Raw genomic sequence first — 21,094 nt, forward strand, 5'->3', positions numbered from 1 at the left:
CATTACCACCCCCAAACTCACCCACCTTCACCCATCTTCGTTGACAGAGACTTCAATAAGCAAGTGAGTTTACACATAAAAAACAAGTGAGGCAAAGGCAAATGCAATGTCAATCTGTCTGAGTGTAGCAATGATGCTCTGATTATACCCGTACAAACTCTTCAGTCCCTTTTAGTTATCCCCAACTTGGCCCTCAGGCCACAGATTTTTGCTGTGAAGAATTCAGATGTGATGTAGTCGCTCCAGTCCTCTTCGCAGTACTGAGTGTCAATACTGGGAATGGTTTCTAATTAACTTAAACTGCACACAGTACTTTAATGAAACAAAAAGTTTATTACTCCCACTCAGTAGTTCCTGGGGGCTTTGATGTTAAGTCATACATAATTCGAGAAATACCGGGAATCTTCTTAATCTCAGTGACCATCTTTAACACCACCTGTTACAAAATAAAGATTACAGATAAAGAGACAGAACCCACTGCCATGTCCAAAAGATCCAGAGGGCTTACATTTGCAATTTGAAACTGTGATCTACTTTTACTATTGTCCTCTATGTACATGGTCTCTGATTAAGTTTAGGTAGTGAACCTATTTCCCTCTATAGATTTAAGTGACTTAAATTCAGTACTATTCAAAGTACGATCCACAAACAGGTGCCAGCCTGCAGGTTGTTTGTTACAGGTCCACAAGTGTTTAGAAACATTATAGCAATTTGGCATTGTTATGGCATCTAAACATATGATTTTATCTATGTAAGCCAATTCTTCACAAATTATCTGTGGCTGAAACATACAACTCTGAGGCTACCAAGGTGGTACATAATGCACTATAATAATAACAACTGCCAAGTGTAGAGGAGGAGGCCTAGTCACTGACTGAACAAAAACTTGGCAAATCTGAGCCTAAGGGAAAACAGACTATATGCCACATTTCCCAACCCAGCTATGCAGCTATAACCAGAGCCTTGCATTAAAGTACTAGAGTAGTGCCCAACTAACAAAGGCTCACTATGATTTTCATCTGCTAATAGTTCCTTTGGAACACTATGGTGGAGAGAGAACAGGAGAGGGAAATGGAGATCAAAATTAGAATTGCTAGTGGGGAGAATATTAAGCAATTCATGGGTTTCTGGTCATAATGCCATCAATTCTCATCCTTATTTCTAATAAATTCTTCATTCCTAGGGTTTTCTTCTTTATTTGGAGAATATTATTTATAAAGTAGAGGTCGGTTGGTGAAATTAAATGAAGTTATAGATTAGAATTGGTTGGTTGGTTACTCTCCACATAGTAATCAGATATCTAGGCCTTTTTCTACTACAGTATACTAAACAATCAATCATGTGGAAATAAAAAGAACCTGTCTTATGAACAGAAAACCAACCTCAGAAATATCACCATTGTCACAGTCTATTCCATTCACCATATTACAAAACGTATGAGGTACTGAAAATATACATTAGAAGAAATCTATAAATTACCTCTACAGGGATCTCATTGCCAGGTGTTGCAGGTATACCAGTCATGAAATCACTAGTAATAAAGGTTCGAATAACCACAGATCTCTGGCATGAAGGCTGCTTCTGAAGTGGGTCCCGATCAAAATGTAATGGTGTCAAAATCACTGGCATCTGGCTGATTTTTCCAGCATACCCTAGAGAAAGAAAATGAACATATAGAGCCAATCACCATCCATGGAAAAGCACTCCGACCCAGTTCAATAAAACCCTCCCAGACATCTAGTCACATACATACACACACCAGTTAGGACAGTCACTGTGCATTGTTCCCAGCTACTCTCACAGCATTTTAAGTAAACTCAATCACAAATACAAGTGATAGAATTTGATGACTGCAGTGATATGTTATAGTGATGACATGTTATATACATGTAATATATACATATGTAATTTATATATTTATATAAAGTCTATTCTTGTAATTCATGGTAGTTATGGTCTACACTGCAAACACTGGTATTAGTAAACACTGAACCATTGCCCTTAGAGGAAATACAGTTAGGTTCTTGCAAGCCTCTGGTCACACTGTCATCAACCGATCAGTACATAACCTTGTTTTACATGTGTTTCTGTTTAAAAGACACCCTATTCAGTATTTATCGTAGATTAATTAACATTGAACACACATCCAACAGTGCTATAATTCATGCATGAACAAACCTTATCTAACCTATGTATTTTTTCTGTAAGGCACATCACAGCCTTCCTGTGCTTAGAAACCTAGACAGCACCTCAGCACTGTGCTTGGGGGACATTTTACTTTATTTATTTATTTTAAATATATCTTTATTGATTTCAGAGAGAGAAAAGGAGAGGGAGTGAGAGAGATAGAAACATCAATGATGGACAGAGTCAATGATCGGCTGCCTCCTGCACGCCCCCGACTGGGGATCAAGCCCGGAACCCAGGCATGTGCCCTGACCGGGAATCGAACCCTGATCGCCGGGATCCTAGGTAGATGCTCAACTTTTGAGCCACGCCCAGCCAGGCTTGGGGACATTTTAAACAGTGAAATCACCAACCAAAAGCACGAAAATGCAAAAACTCCAGCACTAAATGGAGAATACTTGTTTACAGTAAGGGAGCTGGAACAAGAGGGCAGAGTGCTGCCTTGTTCAACCTCAGCTGGGCACATGCAAGTTGGGCAACTCAAATTTTTTGCCCCTCTGCACATGTCTACAAATGACCAAAAGGCGAATAAACTATATATGAAGGAAATATCATAGAATTATCCATAAAAATGAAAGCATCTAAAAATTAAAAATTGCATTCTCCTACTAGAAATCACAATGCCAAGCTTCCAAATTCTAGTTCGAGGATGCAGTGATAAATAAAATGAGCAACTTACCAGACTCCCTGAGAATGTTCTGAGCCTCAAAATCAGCTTGGCGTAAAGTACTGAGCACCCCTGTTGTCAAGAAGGTGGGAGTAACATCTGTAGGAGGCTCTTTAACTGGTGGGCCAAATATATAGACAACTCTAGAAGGGGGGAGGAGAAAATTGTAGAGAATTACAATTCAGTATGAGAAGCACACAGAGTAACATTCTTTCCATTTACACTTAGGCCCTTCTTCTACCCTCTTCAAATCCCCAAATGGGTAGGTTAGGATATAAAATTATAGATGAGTCTATGTTCTATGTACCCTCCTCAAAATATATTCTCTAGAATACTAATATCTCAGAATGTGCAAAGATATATGTAATTAGAACAATCCTCTTTTCATGTGTCTTGGGTTAAAGAATGTCCCCAAAACTTCACATTCATCTGAAATCTGTGGTGAAAATAGGGGCTTTGCAGATGTGATCAAGTTAAGATAAGGTCATAATGTATCAGGGAGGCCATTAATCCAATGACTAGGTGTCCTTCTAAAAAGGGAAATCTGGGAACACAAACACACAGAGATAGAAGAGGGCCATGTGAGGATGGAGCCAAGATTGGAGTTACACTGCCACAAGCCAAGGCTTGTCAGCAAACACCAGAAACTAGGAAGAGGCAAACAAGGATCCTCCTCTAGAGTCTTCACAGAGAGCATGGGCCCTACTGACACCTTGTTCACTTCTAGCCCCCAGAATTGTGAGAGAGTAATTTCTCCAGTTTTAAGCCTCTCAGTTTGTGGTCATTCGTTATGGGAGTCCCAGGAAATTCATATTCATAAAGCCTGGGCAGACAATGAGTCGAACAAATAAATAGGTTGCTTTATGACAAAACTTCAGAAGCTGAAATATGCTAATAATAAGCACTGGAAGCCTCCAAGATGAGGCTACAGTGAATTTGGCCACTCAATCTTTTTTTTTTCACTTGGGAAACATTGATCTCAAGGAAAGATTCTCCTCTCCACTTGATTAAAAATGGCACCAAAATGGACACCAAAATTTGGCATCTTACTATTTCCTTCTCACTAGTGCTTTCAGTAAATATCTATTTGAAAGATATGAAGATACACCACTGCAGGTGTTAATAAAAGTAGGTTTTGGAACATAGCTTGAGGAAATTAGGATCAAATAACTCAAGGGGAATCTTACCACTGGTTTGGAGGGTCTGTTGCACAACCTTCACTCAGAAAACAAGAGGCAGTCAGGGTAGAGATAGTGCCACCTAGCCTCCCCATTCCAACTTCAGGCACAGACAACTGTCCCCTTTCCTTAGCCCTAGCTGTCTTTAGCAAAAAAAATAGATCTCCTTTGGCAATCTCCTATGGTTAAGTTTAGTAATATTTTTCTTTGCTTCTTAATATGTACTTGGAATAAAACATACAGCAGAAAACAGCATCAGATCAAAACCACCACTACCACCAACTACTTCATTGCCTCCTCCCAAACATACTGTAGCAGGAAGGTTTTTGTCCCACAGAAGGCAAGACATGTTCCTACTTAGCAATACAGTTCCTAGAGCTCAATATCAATTCTTAAAGGAAAAAGCAAGTAGGCAAGAGAATGTCACAACTTGGTTTTTTGGTCTAATATCTTACAAACAAGAGTAATCATAAAATGTACAGGGATAGGTTGGCTTCCATAGTGTTATGAAAAACTAGCAAAAATGGGAAACAATTTTAATTCCCAAAAAGGATCCTGGCAAAATCTAAAAGTTACCAACACTCTTTCTTTTTAGGGCTTGCTAGGTTCATTTTAAAACGTAGTGCTTTTTTTTGTTGTTGCTTAGACAGACTTTTTGGGGGGAGTGCAGGGGGAGGGAGGGCTGGGAAAGGAGAGAGAGAAAAACAGACGAAAAGATAGACAGAAAAAGCAGCATAAGTTTAAACAAGGGTGAGTGCCCTTTGGCAAAAGGAAAACAAAGGTAGAAGTGTACGAATTGTAAAATTAAAAATACACTAATTGCACCGTAAGAGTAGTGGAGTCGAACTTAGGGAAAGGAAATATTCAGTATGACCTATAAAGTTGAAGTATCAGCATTAGTCATAAGATGAATTAAGAACCATTATTTTAACCAAAACAATGATCTCCAATCAAAATAGGCAATTACAAATTTACCATTATTTATTAATAATTCACTTTTTTCAGTGTATTGAAGGTGCTTCTCTATGTGAGGGCCTTAGGCTCATCTTAAGCCTTTTAATAGGCACATTCCCACCAGTAAAAATGTGGTTTCCCTGTGACTCCTTGTCTTGAAGGCCACCCAGCAGGCAGTTAGAGAACAATACACACACCCTGCTAGGTAACCACCAAATGGAAAATTCCTAATTCTGCAGCAAATTTGAATAAACTAAAATGTCAAGTAATTCTTTTTGTATGTTAACTACCTAATATCCAAAAGAAAAGAAAAACAAAACTAGAAAAGAGTGAACAACTGTGAAATAATATTTAATGAGCAATCTGGCATCAAACAAGTTGAGATTTTTTAACTATATACAGGATAATGCAATTGAGTATTACACATCGATTATAAATCAGCTGTTGATAATCCAACGTAAAAATTAATGTACAAATTAAAGGAAAAATAAATCTGAAAAACTAAATTGAAAATAAATTATACATGTAGTTATTTTAATGATATCTGGCATATGCCTATTTCTTTTCTTTGATTTCTCGAGATTATTATTAAATTAACGAAGTCCCTATCAGCAATTCTATAACCTTAAGATATTTTTTTAATCCTTTGGAATAAAACATGGTATGATAAAGCCAATAGGTAGTGTAAGATGCTAATTTGGAAGACGTGACTTAAAACTGCCTTTAATATTGTATACTAACCTGTATCTACACTTGAGCCATTTGGTGCTTCAAAAAAAACCCACATCCTTCCATTATACCTCACCCCCGGCTCCCACTGAATAACGTACCTGTTAATATTGTGACACATGCGAGGTATAAGCCGAGCCAGGAAAATAAGAGATTCCCAGTCAGGCTCATCTTTACTGGAGATTCCACACACATAACTGTAGGAACGACAATCACCCTGAAAGTAAAAATGCAATCAATAATTTTAATGGTTTTATGGAAGTTGAAAGATGGACTGGAAAACATTTCATGCATGGTGACACCATTCATAGTAAGTTTTTTTGAAAAGCTTGTTTACGAAAGTATATATGGATACTTCTCTAATAATATATATAAATCCTAAATTAAAATCTCATATTAAATTCAACCTAAATCAGTTTAGACATAAAGTGTCATGGTAATTTCAAGAATTTATTCAACACATGCCAGAGGCCCACCGGGAACTAATTCCAAGTATCTATCTGCCCAACTGCGGAGAGCCAGCACATTTAATTTGAAAGACAAGATCTGCCCATGTTGATTAGGTGAATAAAGGATCCTTAAGTCAGAGATAAAAAATCATTTCATAAACATTATCAATTTCTTTAAAAATGAGCTTAAAAGGTTATTAAGAACAAGTGAATAAAACCGGTAATAATACTGATTCCCTTTTTCTTTGTTCTGTTTAATCCAAGTAATTTTCTTTTTTAAAAAAAATCAAATTAAACTAAAGAGCAATTTAAAAGGCATTAGATAACTACTTAATACCCAGTATGCTGAGAAAATAAGAATTCAGGCTATGTGAATGCTAATTTGATAGTATCTATTAAAGTTTAAAATGTATACATTTTTAAAATCCAGGATATGATCTTACAGAAGCACATGAGCAACTGCTTAAAGAAATAAAACATTACTTGTTGAAATGCCTATAACAGTGAAATAGTGAAAACAGTTTAAATGCTCATAAATAAGGAAATTATTAAAGTATAGTAAAACCATATATGGAAGACAAGGCAGCAGTTAAAAATAATCTACTTGTAATGGTATGAAAGATAGTAAGTTCATGGTGTTCAGTTAAAAAAGGTGACGAACAATGTGCATCTGTAATTCCTTTATTGTTTTGTTAAAATAAATGTATGTGTGGAAGAACATATACAACACAACTGGAGAGCAAGAATAGAGAAAATTACTTTTAAATGTACTGCATTTTTATTTTTTCACCACAACTATGGTTTACTTTGGTATTTAGATACTAAACTTAATTGCTATACTAATCATGAATTATGATTTTTACTCGGCTTCCAAGGCTCTCCAAAGGCCTAAGAGACCAAAATAAAGTTAAATATCTAACCACAAAAGCTTTCATTTTGATGGGAAGAGTAGTGGAACCTAAATGTTTCATTTTTTAAAAAGTCATTCATCCAACAAATTCAGGAAAAGGAGTATACTTAAGTTTTACATGAATAATCACTGAAACAGTTAATTTTTTCCACACATAATTCTACTCTACAAGGCCATTATAAACATGTTAACCCAATATCTGGCACTCATATCACTGAGTTAAATTATTGACACCTTTTCTAGTTTTCATTTTACTACAAATTCTAAGTAACAGAAAAGAAACCTTCCTTTTCTCTACCCTCTGAAGCTTTTTACCCCAGAAACTCACTTGAGAATCATATAAATAAAGAACTTAATATAACCTAATTATGAATCTAAAAGTAAAAACCATATGATCCTCACATGCTTTTACAATTGGAAAGACAGAACACAAAAATGTTCTACACGTGAAAGAAGGAGAGGACTGCTTTAAGAAACACACAAGCTGAGAACAAGACCTAAATAGTGCAACATGTTCATCTGGGGGCCTTCTTGCAGTTAGAAACTTCTAAAGCCACAGTATTTCATACCATGAAGGATAAATGAGAACATGACCTCTTGGTGACTCTCCTTCGAGGCAGAAGCAAGCAAGCTAACCCTACAGCAAATCATTCTTTGAATTTTTACTTTTGATTAGAGATGACCGATGTTCCAAAACTACAGAATCTCAACCTGAATACTGAGTTCCTATAGCCTAGTTGATTCCATAAATACTATCTAAAACATTACCTTTACATTTCTATACTTGGTGTGTATATTTTCCTATTTCATTTTCCTAAGTCATTCCTGTTTGAATGTTATTAGTGGAAAGAACATGTGCAGAAGTTATGTCACAACTCACCTGCACACCTACAGTTTTAATCGGCAGCAGGAAGGCATTCAGTGAATGCAGACTTGTAATCTGCATCAGCTTCTCCTGGTCCTCTTCTGTTGTGCAGGCTTTGACTCTTTGTAATAGGGTATGTGGCTGAGAAAATCAGAGATATTTCTTAGTAAATAAGGTACTCACTCTTTTGGTATCTATTACTAACTTACCTATCTACATTTACCACTTTATAGCAATAGATCCTATTGAGTATTTCTCTTTGACTTATGTGTGTATGCATTATATCAGAATTTCATTCCTGAGGGCTAGGGCTATGAGAAGTTAAATATCAGAATAAGAAATACAGATTACATTTACATACTTCTAGGCTTTAATCCTCTGTCACCAGCAAAGGACATACCTCACGAGTCAAACCTTCTCCTTATCTCTAATAAAGCTTTTGCCATAAAGTCAATTTTGTTTGAAATTAATCCTCCTGCTTCCTTTTTTTGGTTTATTTGCCTGATATATGTTTTTCCATTCTTTTACTTTCACCCCTTCTATCTGTAGGTAAGAGACTACGGTTAGATTTTAGTTTTCAATCTAGTTTGACAATCTATGTCTTAACTAGAGATGCTAATCCTTTTAATTAATTGTGGGTTAATGATATGGCTGGTTTTCATTCTACCATTTTACTCAGTAGTTTCTATTTGTCCCACTTTTTATGTTTCTTTCTCCTCTCTTACATTCTGAACTGATGATTTCTCCCAGCTCATTTATTTCTCTGTGGTTTTTGAAGTAAAACCTTCTACTTTTATTCTTTTAGTAGTTCCCCTTAAATGTTAGCATGCATATTTAACAAAAGACCTCCTGGCAAAAAATACTAGCATCTTTAAACACTTTAACTCCCATCAATCCCCTTGTAGTTTACATGCTATTTTAGCTATATATTATTATATTTTAAAAATAAGCACCAAAAATTATAGGTCATTATTATTATTATATATTTCATGTTTGCTTGGATTTTACCCATTTACAGCTTTCTTTGTTCACCATTTTTTACAGAACTAGTTAATTTAAAAAATATATGTGCTTTTATTCATTTCAGAGAGAGGAAAGGAGAGGGAGAGAGAAAAACATCAATGATGAGAGTCATTGACTGGCTGCCTCCTGCATGCCCCCTACTGGGGATCAAGAAGCAACCTGGGCATGTGCCCTGACTGGGAATTGAACCCTGATCTTCATGTTCATGGGTGGACACAACCACTTAGCCATGCTGGTCGGGGTTTGTTTACCACTTTTTCCTGTATCTCAGACCTTTCTTCTGGGATCCTTTTGCTTCTCCTAAATTCAGTCCTTTAAAACAGTGGTTTTCGCCTGGCAGGGCGTGGCTCAGCGGTTGAGCGTCGACCTAGGATCCAGGCGATCGGGGTTCAATTCCTGGTCAGGGCACATGCCTGGGTTGCAGGCTCGATCCCCAGTGGGGGGCGTGCAGGAGGCAGCCGATCAATGACAACTCTCTCATCATTGATGTTTCTATCTCTCTCTCCCTTCCTCTCTCTGAAATCAATAAAGATATATTTAAAACAAACAAACAAAAAAACAGTGGTTCTCAAGCTTAGGTGTACACCAGATTACTTTATATAATCAGGTTCTATCCCAGATTACATAAGAAATTCTAGGAAGAAGGGATCCAAGCATAGTATACTTCAAAGTTCCCCCAGATGGTTCTAATACACAACCAGGCTTAAGAACCACTGTCTTTATTGAGTTCCTTAAGTAATGGACTGTTGGTAGTAAATTCTGATCATCTGAAAATGTCTTTATTTTGTCCTAGTTTTAGAAGACAGTGTATCTGTGTTTGAAGTCTTCTTGCTTTTACCATCGCTTTCTGTATAGTCTTTCCTTTGTAGGGTAAATCAGTCTTTTCTGTGCAGCTGCTTTGTCTTTGGCAGTGTGCAGTTTGCTAGGTATGCCAACTCAGTGTCAAATTACTTTCCTTTAGCCTGATAGAGATGTGTTACGCTTTCCTGAATCTGAGGCATGGTCTTTAACCAGTGTGCAGGAATTCAGATACTTTTGTCCATTATCTCCTTCTGGAAATATGTTAACGTTAACCTCTGCATTCTATCTTAACTTCTTCTACCCACATTCTCCCTTTGAAACATCTTTCTTTAGCTGTTTTAAATTTCAATTATTATTTTCATTTCTAGAACTTAATTTTTTTTAATTGCCCAATCATTATGTACTTTATATTATCTATCTGCTAATTCCAGTATTTGAAGTGTTTGAGGGTTTTGTTCTGCTAGTTTCCACCAGCTCTCATTCATGGTGCCTTGCTTCTATACGTGTTCTGTAATTTTTTATTGTCAGCTCCTATTTGTTGGAAATGTACCCATGGGAATTCTTTAAGGCCCGGTAGAAGATACAACGACGAGTAAATTAATTTGCATTGCCTTTTGCCTGATACCTGAAAGCACTACCAACTTAGGTCCACTTTAAATTAGAACTGAATTCTTAGCTTGCAGTTTTTCAGACAACAGAGGTTATGAATTTAGGCATCAAATCTATAGAAGGACTGGAAGACTTTTCCATTCATCCTCAATTTGGCGCTAAAATAATTCCCCTTGCTTTCTTACAATACATATAAAGTATTTTAAAACACCTTTTCGTATCTAGCATTTTTAAGGATTCTAGCATTTTTAAGGAATCTGATATATGACTGAAAATAAAAGTCTGCATTTAAGTGTCTCTGTAGAATATTTTCTTCCTAGTCGTTCCAAAAGTTAAATTACTCTGATTTTTCAAATAATGAAACCCTAATAAATACATTGTAAATTCTGGAGTACAAGAATCCATTCAATTCCTTGTACTCATTAACTATATCTGTATAAAGCTCCCATAATATCCAAATTCAATGTAAATTATTACCTTTTTAACACTTGCAGAGAAATCAGCTACTATTTTCAAAATATTGTTGGTTTCAGGAAAGTCTTTACAAATATAAGGTTCTTCAGCACATATTACTCTGATTGCCAGGCCAGGACCTAAAGAGTAGAGTAACAATGGCATTTCATGTAAAAATTTGATATAAAAATGTCACTACTCCCAAACATAAAACCCTTCCAAAAATTAAAACCCATGTGCCATTTTAAGTTTTTCCCCAGTTTTATTGAGATATAATTGACATATCACATTGCAAGTAATTTCTATTGTGAAGATCAAAAAAGACGGTATGTGTAAAATATTTAGCAGAATGCCTAGCACATACCAGTACTTAAGAAATGTGAACTATTACTGTTTTTTAATTTAATCAAACCATTCTATCCATCACATCAGAGCTAGAAACCAAATTAAAAGACTTGCCCAAATTCAAGAATTCATAATAAAAACAGGTTAAGATTCTCAGTCTTAACTTTTAAACAAATATCACCTCTAATTAATTAGTTTTCTATATGACAGAAAATGACTAAACTATTTTTTATTTGTTCATGCATTGGTTATATACGGCCTGTTCAAAGAAATGGTTCAGCCCTTGAGACAAGCAAGCCATGATATAAGGATTTCAGAGAAACAAGTTTTAACACTGTCTTCTATCATGGTATAGAAAAAACACATAGAAACCCCAGCTCTGATACTAAGAGTTATATGACAATGTTATTTAAATATCTCTATGCTTTGGTTCTCTCATGACGGCAACATTAACATTATATGCCAGACTTACAGGGATGGTATAATACTTAAATATAAATACAATGGAAAATAACTATTTAATAAAATAAAGAATACACACTAGATACTAAAAAAAAATTTATTCCCTACCCACCCTCACGTTTCTCTCAAGTTACATATTCCTTGTGATAACAAACTATTTCAAAATTGTCTGTATTGATTTGTCTTCAACACGAAGGTTTAAGAACAAACAGAATTCAATTTTAATTTTACCCGGAAATGGATGTCTGGAAACCAACTCTTCTGGAAGTCCAAGTTCTCTGCCTAAAATTCGTACTTCATCTTTATGAAAATCTTTCAGAGGTTCTATTACTTTTCCCTACAGGGGAAAAAAAGCCAATTAATACAAATTAGTAACCAAGTGAAATGGAAAACAAAGAGTAACAAATTACTGGCTTTCCCTATTATCTTTTACCTTAGATTTAAAAATCAATTTTTAAAAGTTCATTTCTTCCTCTATGCTTATAGGCATTAGATGAACACTTTAGTGATCTTATTTCTCTTTGAAACACATTTTAACCCTTTGCGGTCATTTGTCTACTCTCAGTCACCAAAGCTTTACCATTCCGGTCGTATGTTTGCTCTCAGCCACCACAGCAAGGAACAGTACGAATCTTAACTCCATTCTTGTATCAGTTCATAAATCTTGTTTATCCTTCATAATCTTGCATGTTATGTATCACTGCTCTTTCAATGGAAATTAATTCCAACCAGTACGACACCCATGTCCAAATTTAATACGACCGCAAAGGGTTAAATATAAACCTTTTAAGTATAATTAAGAGCAAACCTACCCAATATCTCTGATATAGTTCTCAGTAGAATACAAGGCAAGTTAAATATATACTAGTTTCAAAACAAAACTCTCCAAATGATACCACCAAGAAAGTGAAAAGACAAACTACAGAAGACAAATCATATATCTTATAAAGGACTTGTAATTAGAATATATAAAGAACACTTAAAATTCAATGAAAAGACAAACAAACCAATTTAAAAAGGAGCAAAAGATCTGAACTGATATTTCTCCGAAGATATACAAATAGCCAATAAACACATGAAAAGGTATTTAGCATCATTAGCTAATAGGGAAATGCAAATCAAAACCACAGTGAGATACCACTACACATTCACTAAGATCCCAAAATAGGGATAATTCACAGCCATTAAGATAGCTGCTATCAAAACAACAGAAAGTAACAAGTGTCGATAAGGTGTAGAGAAATAGAGCCCTTGGCATTGCTGATGGGAACGTAATACGGCGTAACCACTAAGGAAACATTAAGGAAGTCTCAAAATATCAAAAATAGAGCTACCATACGATCTAGCAATCTCACTTCTTGGAATGTATCCAAAATAATTGAAAGCAGGGTCTACAAGAGGTATGTGCAAACCCATATTCATAGCATAATTCACAAGAGCCAAAAGTGGAAGCAACCAAAATGTCCACTGACAGATACATGGATAAACAAAATGTGTATATACATACAACAGAATATTATTCAGCCTTAAAAAGGACATCTTAACATGGATTAACCTTGAGGCCCTATGCTAATAAGTGAAATAAGCCAGTCACAAATTGATTTCACTTATATGAGCTATCTGAAGTAGTAAAATTCATTGAAAACAGAAAGTAGAATGGTGGTCATCATGGGCTGGGGAGAGGGAGAAAAGTGTAGCTGCTGTTCAATAGGTAGAGTGTTTCAGTTTTGCAAGATGAAAAGTTACAGAAATCTGTTTTACAACAATGCAAATACACCTAACACTACTGAACTATACACTTAAAAATGGTTAAGGGAGGGAAGGAAAGAGGCTTTATGGGAGAGTTCTCGTAAGTTTTTACCTCTTCTCTCAACTTTCTGATAAGCTCTGTGTCATTGTGATGGGTTTTGATGAGTTCAGCTTTGCCACTTGCAACAAGGGATGCACTTTCAATTAGATCAGGCCGTAAAGTACCTTGAGCAAGGAAAACCTCCTCAGGTTTCAGGTTCATTTCTCCAATTACTTCATTGGCAATCTATAACCAACAGGAGAGCAAAACAGCCTTTTAAAAGATGAATCTTTTAAAAAGACAGTAAAATTTTATATTTTCAACTAAATTTCTCAAAGTACTTGTGCAATACTGACTGGATGAAATCTACCAACTCCCAAAATAAACTCCTTTTTGTATGTCCTTTAAAGAACACACTTTAACATGATTCAAAAAGGAATGCAAACATTCCCCCTCGGCCTTCAAAAGCTAAAAACTAATCACTGAAATACTGAAAGTCTAATATCAACTAAAAATACCTATGCTTAAATAGTTAAATCAAATCAATAACACTACATAAGTATACATGGTTTTTTAAATATAAAGCAGTTCCTACTGGTCTATATAATAGCGATATACAGTAAAACGCTTAGCAAAAAAAAATCAAAATTAGTCAACAAATTTGGTTATTTGATATAATGACAAGAAAAAGCAAATACTAAAATTCACATCAAAACTACTACAAATTGAGGCTATTAAAAAGGTACCTTAACAAAAGTATCTCCAATGATTTTTCTTTTCTCCTCAGGACTTGTAGTCATATTTAACGTTTTACTAATTCTTTTTCGTGGAGTTCTGTCTTCATCTGATATTGGTAGAGTTGTTGTTCCATTGTAGAAAGAATGAGCAGCATTTATCACTGGGCAAAGGAGCAGAAACATGTTTTACTCTAAAAAAAGATTTTAAATATCATACTAACAAATCAAACTACAGAAAGAAAACCTAGGTGGATCCTTTGATCTCCCATCAACTTGCCTATATTCCAGAACGATCCATAAACCATGATTAGTAGAGTCCGGACACAGGCACTCATTAATTTTGTTACCTTGTGAATCCTGTGACATTTGATGATCTAGGCTCAGGACAGCATAAACTATGCTGGTTGTTGTTCCCCTATTCAGTGCTCCTCCAGAACAAGCAAAAGCGACAGCAGAGAAACAGCGCCAAGGGAGTTAAATGCAATGGTTCATACACCGGGATCAAAGTTCTCTGAACTACACACTGACTATAGTCTCTTGAAAAACTGACGTTTACGAACATAATTTAGTGATCCTTGGCTGTCCCTTTACATTTAAGAGAAAGGTATTTGGTAATAAGATCTCTGTCTGGTAATAAGGCTGAACAACTGGTGGGTTTCACTGTATGACCACAAGGCAGCTGGCTATTTCACTGGGGGACCACCAGCGATTTTTGGGTTTTTCTCTTAAGCTCTTCTATTACTTCAGAGAAGGCACCCCCAATCTCCTGCATATCAGCAGAACAACAAGGAAGTGGTGGAGTGAGAGTCACCATTCAGTACATAGATTTCTACTTAATCCTACTGTTTTCAATGTAAAATCTTACTTTCAACCTCAACTATGCCTGGTATTGATGTGCCCAATTCCAAAGCCTCTCCTGTTTAGCCTCTCTAAAGAATAAATCCAGTACTCTGATGGGGAGGGATAAGAGCAGTTTGTTCCCCTGTTAAGGAAAATAATCTGCTTCCCAGATTTCCAACCAATCCATTTTAGGCTCACCTAGAGGACCATGCCCCACAAGAAGGCCAATGCTTCCAATTCCTGAGCCTCCCCAGAAGTTTTGCTTTTTGTTGGCTTTCTCCCCTCATCCCCACCCCAAGGTTCTGGAGTCCTCCATTCTACTATGTCAGTTACCAGAAACAGATGCAGGTTTTTGTGAGGCTAAAAGTTTTTACAATTTGGAGGTCCCTTTCAAGAAAAATAACAAATTAAGTATTTTAAAAATCACAAGTCAATACTAGGATAGCTACATGAAATTAACTATGCACAGAAACAATTACAAACCACATGTACAGGCATACCTCGTTTTATTGTGCTTCGCTTTACTGTGTCTCACAAATGTTGTGGGGTTTTTTTTTTACATATTGAAAGCAAGACCCTCCACCAGCAAAAAGATTACAACTCACTTTATTATGGTGGTCTGGAATGGAACTTGCAATTATGTCCAAGGCATGCCTGTACCACTAAATCCAAACACAATATATACCTAACTCAATTTTTTCTTAGTCTAATCCCAAAATGCCCACAGCTACTCAACTACCACACAACAGAGAGCAAACAAAGTGACCTTAATTAACTACAAATTATTAAAATATCTTACTTGCATATTTCATAAAAGTATATGGCCATGTGAAGATAATACTAGGGTCCCTCCCAGGATTTTGGAAAAGGTTTGGCTTGTGAGAGAGCATGAAATTTAAACTTTATTAGCTTAGAGATAATCCACTTTATCCACCTGCTTCCACATTCCAACATCTTGTTGAAACCAATAGACTCCTATCCTCTCCTCTATTCTTTGTCCTTGTGGCATTACACTTGCTTTATGCCCATAGTGCCGTATTAGTGAAGCTTCGAAAGGAGACATAGACTCATCCTAATTCATGTTTAACTGCAAGTCTTCATTTAACATTCAACCTTTTGTCACTGATTTCAAAGAATTCAGTAATACAGATGGTTTGCATCACTAAACTACTGACTTGATTTCAGTATAATTACTGCATCATTTTTAAAAAAAATTCCACAAATGTAAATGCAGTTATGGCCCAACAAGTTTATTACTGGCCATTTTAAGAAAAAGTGACTATAGACTTTCAGTCCTCTTGTCCATATAAGCTTTCTGTTTGTAAAACAATCTGAATATCCCTACGTGTTGTAGGAGGGCCTGGGTATTCTCATGCATAAGTAATACTATGGGTGGGAAAAGATAACTTAAAGGAAATGAGAACAATGATAGCTGGAAAATGGTAACTTACTGATCTGTATATAACATTAGGAGTAAGCAACAGTTTTAAAATTTATACTGGGACCCCTCCTGAACCAGAAGTAATTATAATATAAAAATTTAAAAAATTTTTTCAACCATCAGATTACTGGGAAAACTGTCCTTGGTTAAGACAATGTGCTGACTTAAACTATAGGCTAGATTTGATTAAAGAAGTACTGACATGCAATTAGCTTTTCTGGGGTTCATCAATACCTTTGACCTGAATTCCAAGTTTTTTGAGGGCCTCTTCTACAGACTGGCTTTCTCGTTTTCTCATAAAGCCATTATCAATGTGCACAGCAATGACTTGATCTTGGTTCAAAGCACGATTCAGCAAAGCTGTACAAACTGTTGAGTCTACTCCACCACTGAGCAAAACCTACAGGGTGAAATGAGGAAAAATAACAAATTGAGTACAATAAGCAAAAAGAAAATAAAAACTATCAGCTTAAATCGTTACCTAAAAACACTGTATCAAAGGAATGTATGGTAACTGGAAAAGCACTCTGAAACAAGGCAACTCACAAAGCATACCATCATCCAGTCAATACTGAAAGGCTATATGTTGAGGAAGCCAGTTCTGAGTTCTAGCATTACATAAATTTGTAGTCTTTCAGATGTAAATTGCTTACCAAAACTTTTGATGTGCCTACTCTCTCTTTGATCTCTCGAATGCACTCAAGTTCTCTGTTCTGCACAGTGAAGGTCCCACTGCACCCAGCTATATCATAGAGGAAGTTCTTCAGGATTGCTTTCCCATTTTCTGTAAGGCCAACTTCAGGGTGGAACTGGACTCCATATAATTTTTTAGATTCATTTGCTATACCTTTACAGAGAAAATAATCACAAATTAAAATTTTTTCATGTTGTACCCACCACAGTTAATTCCTCAAAATTTCTTCCTCTATAAATGTGAAAATTGATAGGAATTAGCTGGACTTTCAGCAACAGGAAAAAAAATTGAAAGTAAAACTTTATTACCATAATCTCTCTTTATAAAAGTCTTTCCTTATGTAGCAATTAGTGAACTATATGACAGTAAAATAAATCCTACAGAGATTATTTAACAGTAACCTCACTTCTCCACCTACATGACTTCAACTGTCTTGACTATTTCATGCAATAACTCAATTTTGCTTCTTGGACCCTCCTGGCTTTCACATGCAATGTGCAGGTACCAATTTTCTCTATGAGAAGAACCTCATCGACCAGACAGAATACTCCAAGTGTACTATGAACCACAAATAATAACTTCACTGACTTGACTAATGTGTTTCTGAGAATTACTGATTAACTACTAGACAGCAGATGTTAGGCTAGACATTTCACATATGCATGTATTATCCAGTTATGGCTCTGAGATATCAAGAAACTTGCCTGAACTCACAGCTAATTAAGTAAAACAGGCCTGGAAGGCTGCCGAACTCATACTCACTCTACTGTTCCAGGAACCTTACAATTTCTTTGCGTGGCTTCTAGGACTCCACTCTCTCGGTTCACTTATTTCACTGTTTGCTCCTTCTGAATTTTTTTGTTGGTTCCTCTTCACCTCATCCCTCTCCACACATACAAGTTACCCACTACTCAGTCCTCAAACCTTCTCTATACAGTCTGAGTAATCTCAAGCTCTCATGACCTTAAATTCTACCCATATGTTGGTACACTCCCAAATTTGTACCTCAGTCCCGTTTTCTCCTCTGCAGTCCAGACTCGTACACACAACTGCCTACTCACACCATCATTTCAGTATTTAATAAGGCATCTTGAATTAAATATGCAAACCCAAACTTCGGCACTCTTCCCCACTAGCTAAACAGAAACTTCATCCTTCTGGCTGCTCAAACCAAAAAACTTGGGAGTTAAAACTTGTTTCTACCCATTTCCCCACTCCACATGCAATCCAACAGCAAATCCTTTATCTCTCCCTTCAAAACATGTTAGAGTCCAGTCTAACTTCCATTTCCAGTCTGGCATGTAAAAAGCTGAAAGATGCCACTCTGTCCTAACAAGAAGTGAAAAGCTGACTACTGCCCTTGGAGACTATGGTGAATACAGAGAATCACAACTTAACAAAGCAGAAAGCCATGAGCGCAAACCTCCACAGGAACCACTGCTAAGGTGAGGAAACCTGAACACGACTGATTAATTGCTAGAGGCTCAGCAAAGACAAATCTGAGAGATAAAAAACTCCAGAATGGCCCAGTCATCAGCCCCCTGCCCCGTTTTGTGAATTTTATATCCAGCATGATTTAGTAAATTTTTCCTATAAAGGGCCAGAGTATTTTAGCCTTTGCAAGCCCTCTTGTCACTGAAGCAACACAAAGCATCCATAGACAATACTTGAAGTTATGGATGTTGCTGTGTTCCAATAAAACTTTAGTTATGAACACTGAAATCTGAATTTCATTTCATTTTCACATCACAAAATATAATTCTTTAAAAAAAATTTTTTCCAACCATTTGAAAACATAAAAACCATTCCTGGCTTGCAAATCATAAGAAAACAGGCAGTGAGACTGATTTGGCAAGAGGCTATAGTTTGCTGACTCCTTGACTATAGGACCAAGTTCAAGTCCCTTACATTGAACGAACGTTTTTCATTAAATGGCCACTGTCTAATTAATTTCACCTCTCATCTTCCTCTTTATTCTCTACTCCAGCCAGTCAAGCTAGTGTGATTACCAAAACAGACCATGTTCTCACCGCCAGGTCTATACAAAAAGCTGAAAGAATCAACAACAAAAAGACTTCTGAATAATAAGTGATTAAGAGCAGGACTGTAAAATACAGGTTAATGCCAAAAGTTTATTGCTTTCTTATACAACAGCAATGAACAAGTAGAATTTTAAATTTAAAACACAATACAATTAACACTAGCATCCCCCCCCCAAATGAAATACTTAGGCATAAATCTAATAAAATATGTACAAGATCTCTATGAGAATCCAATTACTCCTGACCACTTCCACCTCTGCCACACTGTCCCGTAGACCATTCTCTCCTTTCCTGATTACTACCATAGATTTCTAGCTGGTCTCCCTGCCACTACATTTGACTTTGTCTCTTTCCTCCTCAATGCAGCCAGGATAATCCTGAAATTAGATCACGTCTCTCCTTAACCCCACCTTGCTATGAGTAAAGCAAATGGCTTCGTAATGGCCTCAAAGTTCCTGTCTTCTGGTCCCTAGTTGCCTCTCTGGCCTCAATTGCTACCACTCTCCCCCATGTTTACTCCACTCCAACCATCTAGTCTTCTTGCTGTTCCTCAAACATGGTCCCATCCGAGAAAGGCATTTAAAAAAGCAATTATAGCATGCTAGAAAGATAAACAGTTCTCAAGTTTTTCCTAAGCTGTAAGTGTATAGCTGCTGCTGTGTTTTATATCTCAAAAACTTATGTCAGGATACACGTCTTTAAAAGTATTTCAGAGCAAACCAGTGACTTTTAGATAATCCTTCTAATACTAAATTCCCTTCACAAATTAATGATTAATCTTATGACATTTATATCTTTAAAAAATAAAAAACAGAATCTCATGCAGAAACAATTCTTAGACTATTCAGATAAATTTTTTAAAATAAAATCTGCAAAAGTTTGAGAATTTTCACCTGCCACAATGTTCCCAGAACGTGCCACAACCTTGAATCCATCAGCTACTTTGTCTACACTATCTCCATGGGTAAGCAAAACAATTTCTTCCTTCTGAAGGCCCCTAAACATACAAAAAGTAAAACATAAAACAAGTATCTTAATTAAAGACATGATTAATGGGTTCTTTTGCTTTTTTTTTTTCAGCTTTATTGAGATATAATTAACATATAACACTGTGCAAGTTTAAGGTGTACAACACAATTATATATATATATACAGTGAAATGATAACCACAATAAGGTTAGTTAACACATCCATCATTTCACATAGTTACCATTTTTTGTGTGTGGTGAGAACATTTAAGATGTCTTACCAACTTTCATGTATACAATATGGTGTTAACTGTAGTCACCATGATGTACATTAGTAGATCCCCAGAACTTGTCTTATAACTGGAAGTTTGTCTTTTGCTTTAGAAATACTAGCTTGCCATATGTACAAATCAAGAAAATAGAAATAAGCATGTAACAGTGTAAAACTATTGGAATTTATTCTATCTAGTATTAAATAAAGAATATTAAATCTAGGTCAAAAAAGAAGCAAGTAAATAACCAATAGTCCATCAAAATGGCTTTACCTGAAACACTGGGGGGGGGGGCACAAAATAGAAAAGAAAGCAAGTAACTAAAACTTAGGTTTTCTGGTCTTTCAGAAAACTGAATAAAAATTCTGAATTTTTTTTTTAGTAAAACAAGATAAATCTAGAAAGCTAATGAACAGCTCATTTACCAATTTTAAATAGATTAAAGCTATACACCTAATCTATTATCATGAAGCAATAAAATCAATACATTCACTTTATTAAAAGATAGCACACCAGGTACAGTTATGCTCAATGTAGAGAAAGTGAGGAGAAGAGAGACAAAGCACATATTAAGTAATGAGTCCAATAAATGGGTGGCTTGCTAAGTATCAGCAAGAATGTGATGGGGAGCCCAGCCTGGCGTGGCTCAGCGGTTGAGCGTGGACCTAGGATCCAGGCG

At 36.0% G+C, this 21,094-nt stretch overlaps 1 protein-coding gene across 1 annotated transcript in view; it reads right to left on the minus strand.

Moving 5' to 3' along the window:
• Positions 1 to 313: 313 nt before the first annotated feature.
• Positions 314 to 21,094, minus strand: part of GMPS (guanosine monophosphate synthase) — a 38,568-nt gene continuing 17,787 nt past the window's right edge. The window contains exons 5-16 of the mRNA XM_087818363.1: positions 20,069 to 20,172; positions 17,093 to 17,286; positions 16,674 to 16,839; positions 14,168 to 14,319; positions 13,494 to 13,667; positions 11,864 to 11,969; positions 10,850 to 10,965; positions 7,955 to 8,080; positions 5,817 to 5,932; positions 2,867 to 2,997; positions 1,480 to 1,652; positions 314 to 436 (exon numbers count right to left, since the gene is read on the minus strand). Of these exons, the coding sequence (XP_087674489.1) occupies positions 335 to 436; positions 1,480 to 1,652; positions 2,867 to 2,997; positions 5,817 to 5,932; positions 7,955 to 8,080; positions 10,850 to 10,965; positions 11,864 to 11,969; positions 13,494 to 13,667; positions 14,168 to 14,319; positions 16,674 to 16,839; positions 17,093 to 17,286; positions 20,069 to 20,172 (1,660 nt within the window). The 3' untranslated portion in view covers positions 314 to 334. The remainder of the gene's footprint in view (positions 437 to 1,479; positions 1,653 to 2,866; positions 2,998 to 5,816; positions 5,933 to 7,954; positions 8,081 to 10,849; positions 10,966 to 11,863; positions 11,970 to 13,493; positions 13,668 to 14,167; positions 14,320 to 16,673; positions 16,840 to 17,092; positions 17,287 to 20,068; positions 20,173 to 21,094) is intronic.

Source organism: Miniopterus natalensis, chromosome 6 (assembly GCF_054644295.1).
Source record: "Miniopterus natalensis isolate mMinNat1 chromosome 6, mMinNat1.hap1, whole genome shotgun sequence".
Taxonomy (NCBI): Eukaryota; Metazoa; Chordata; class Mammalia; order Chiroptera; family Miniopteridae; genus Miniopterus; species Miniopterus natalensis.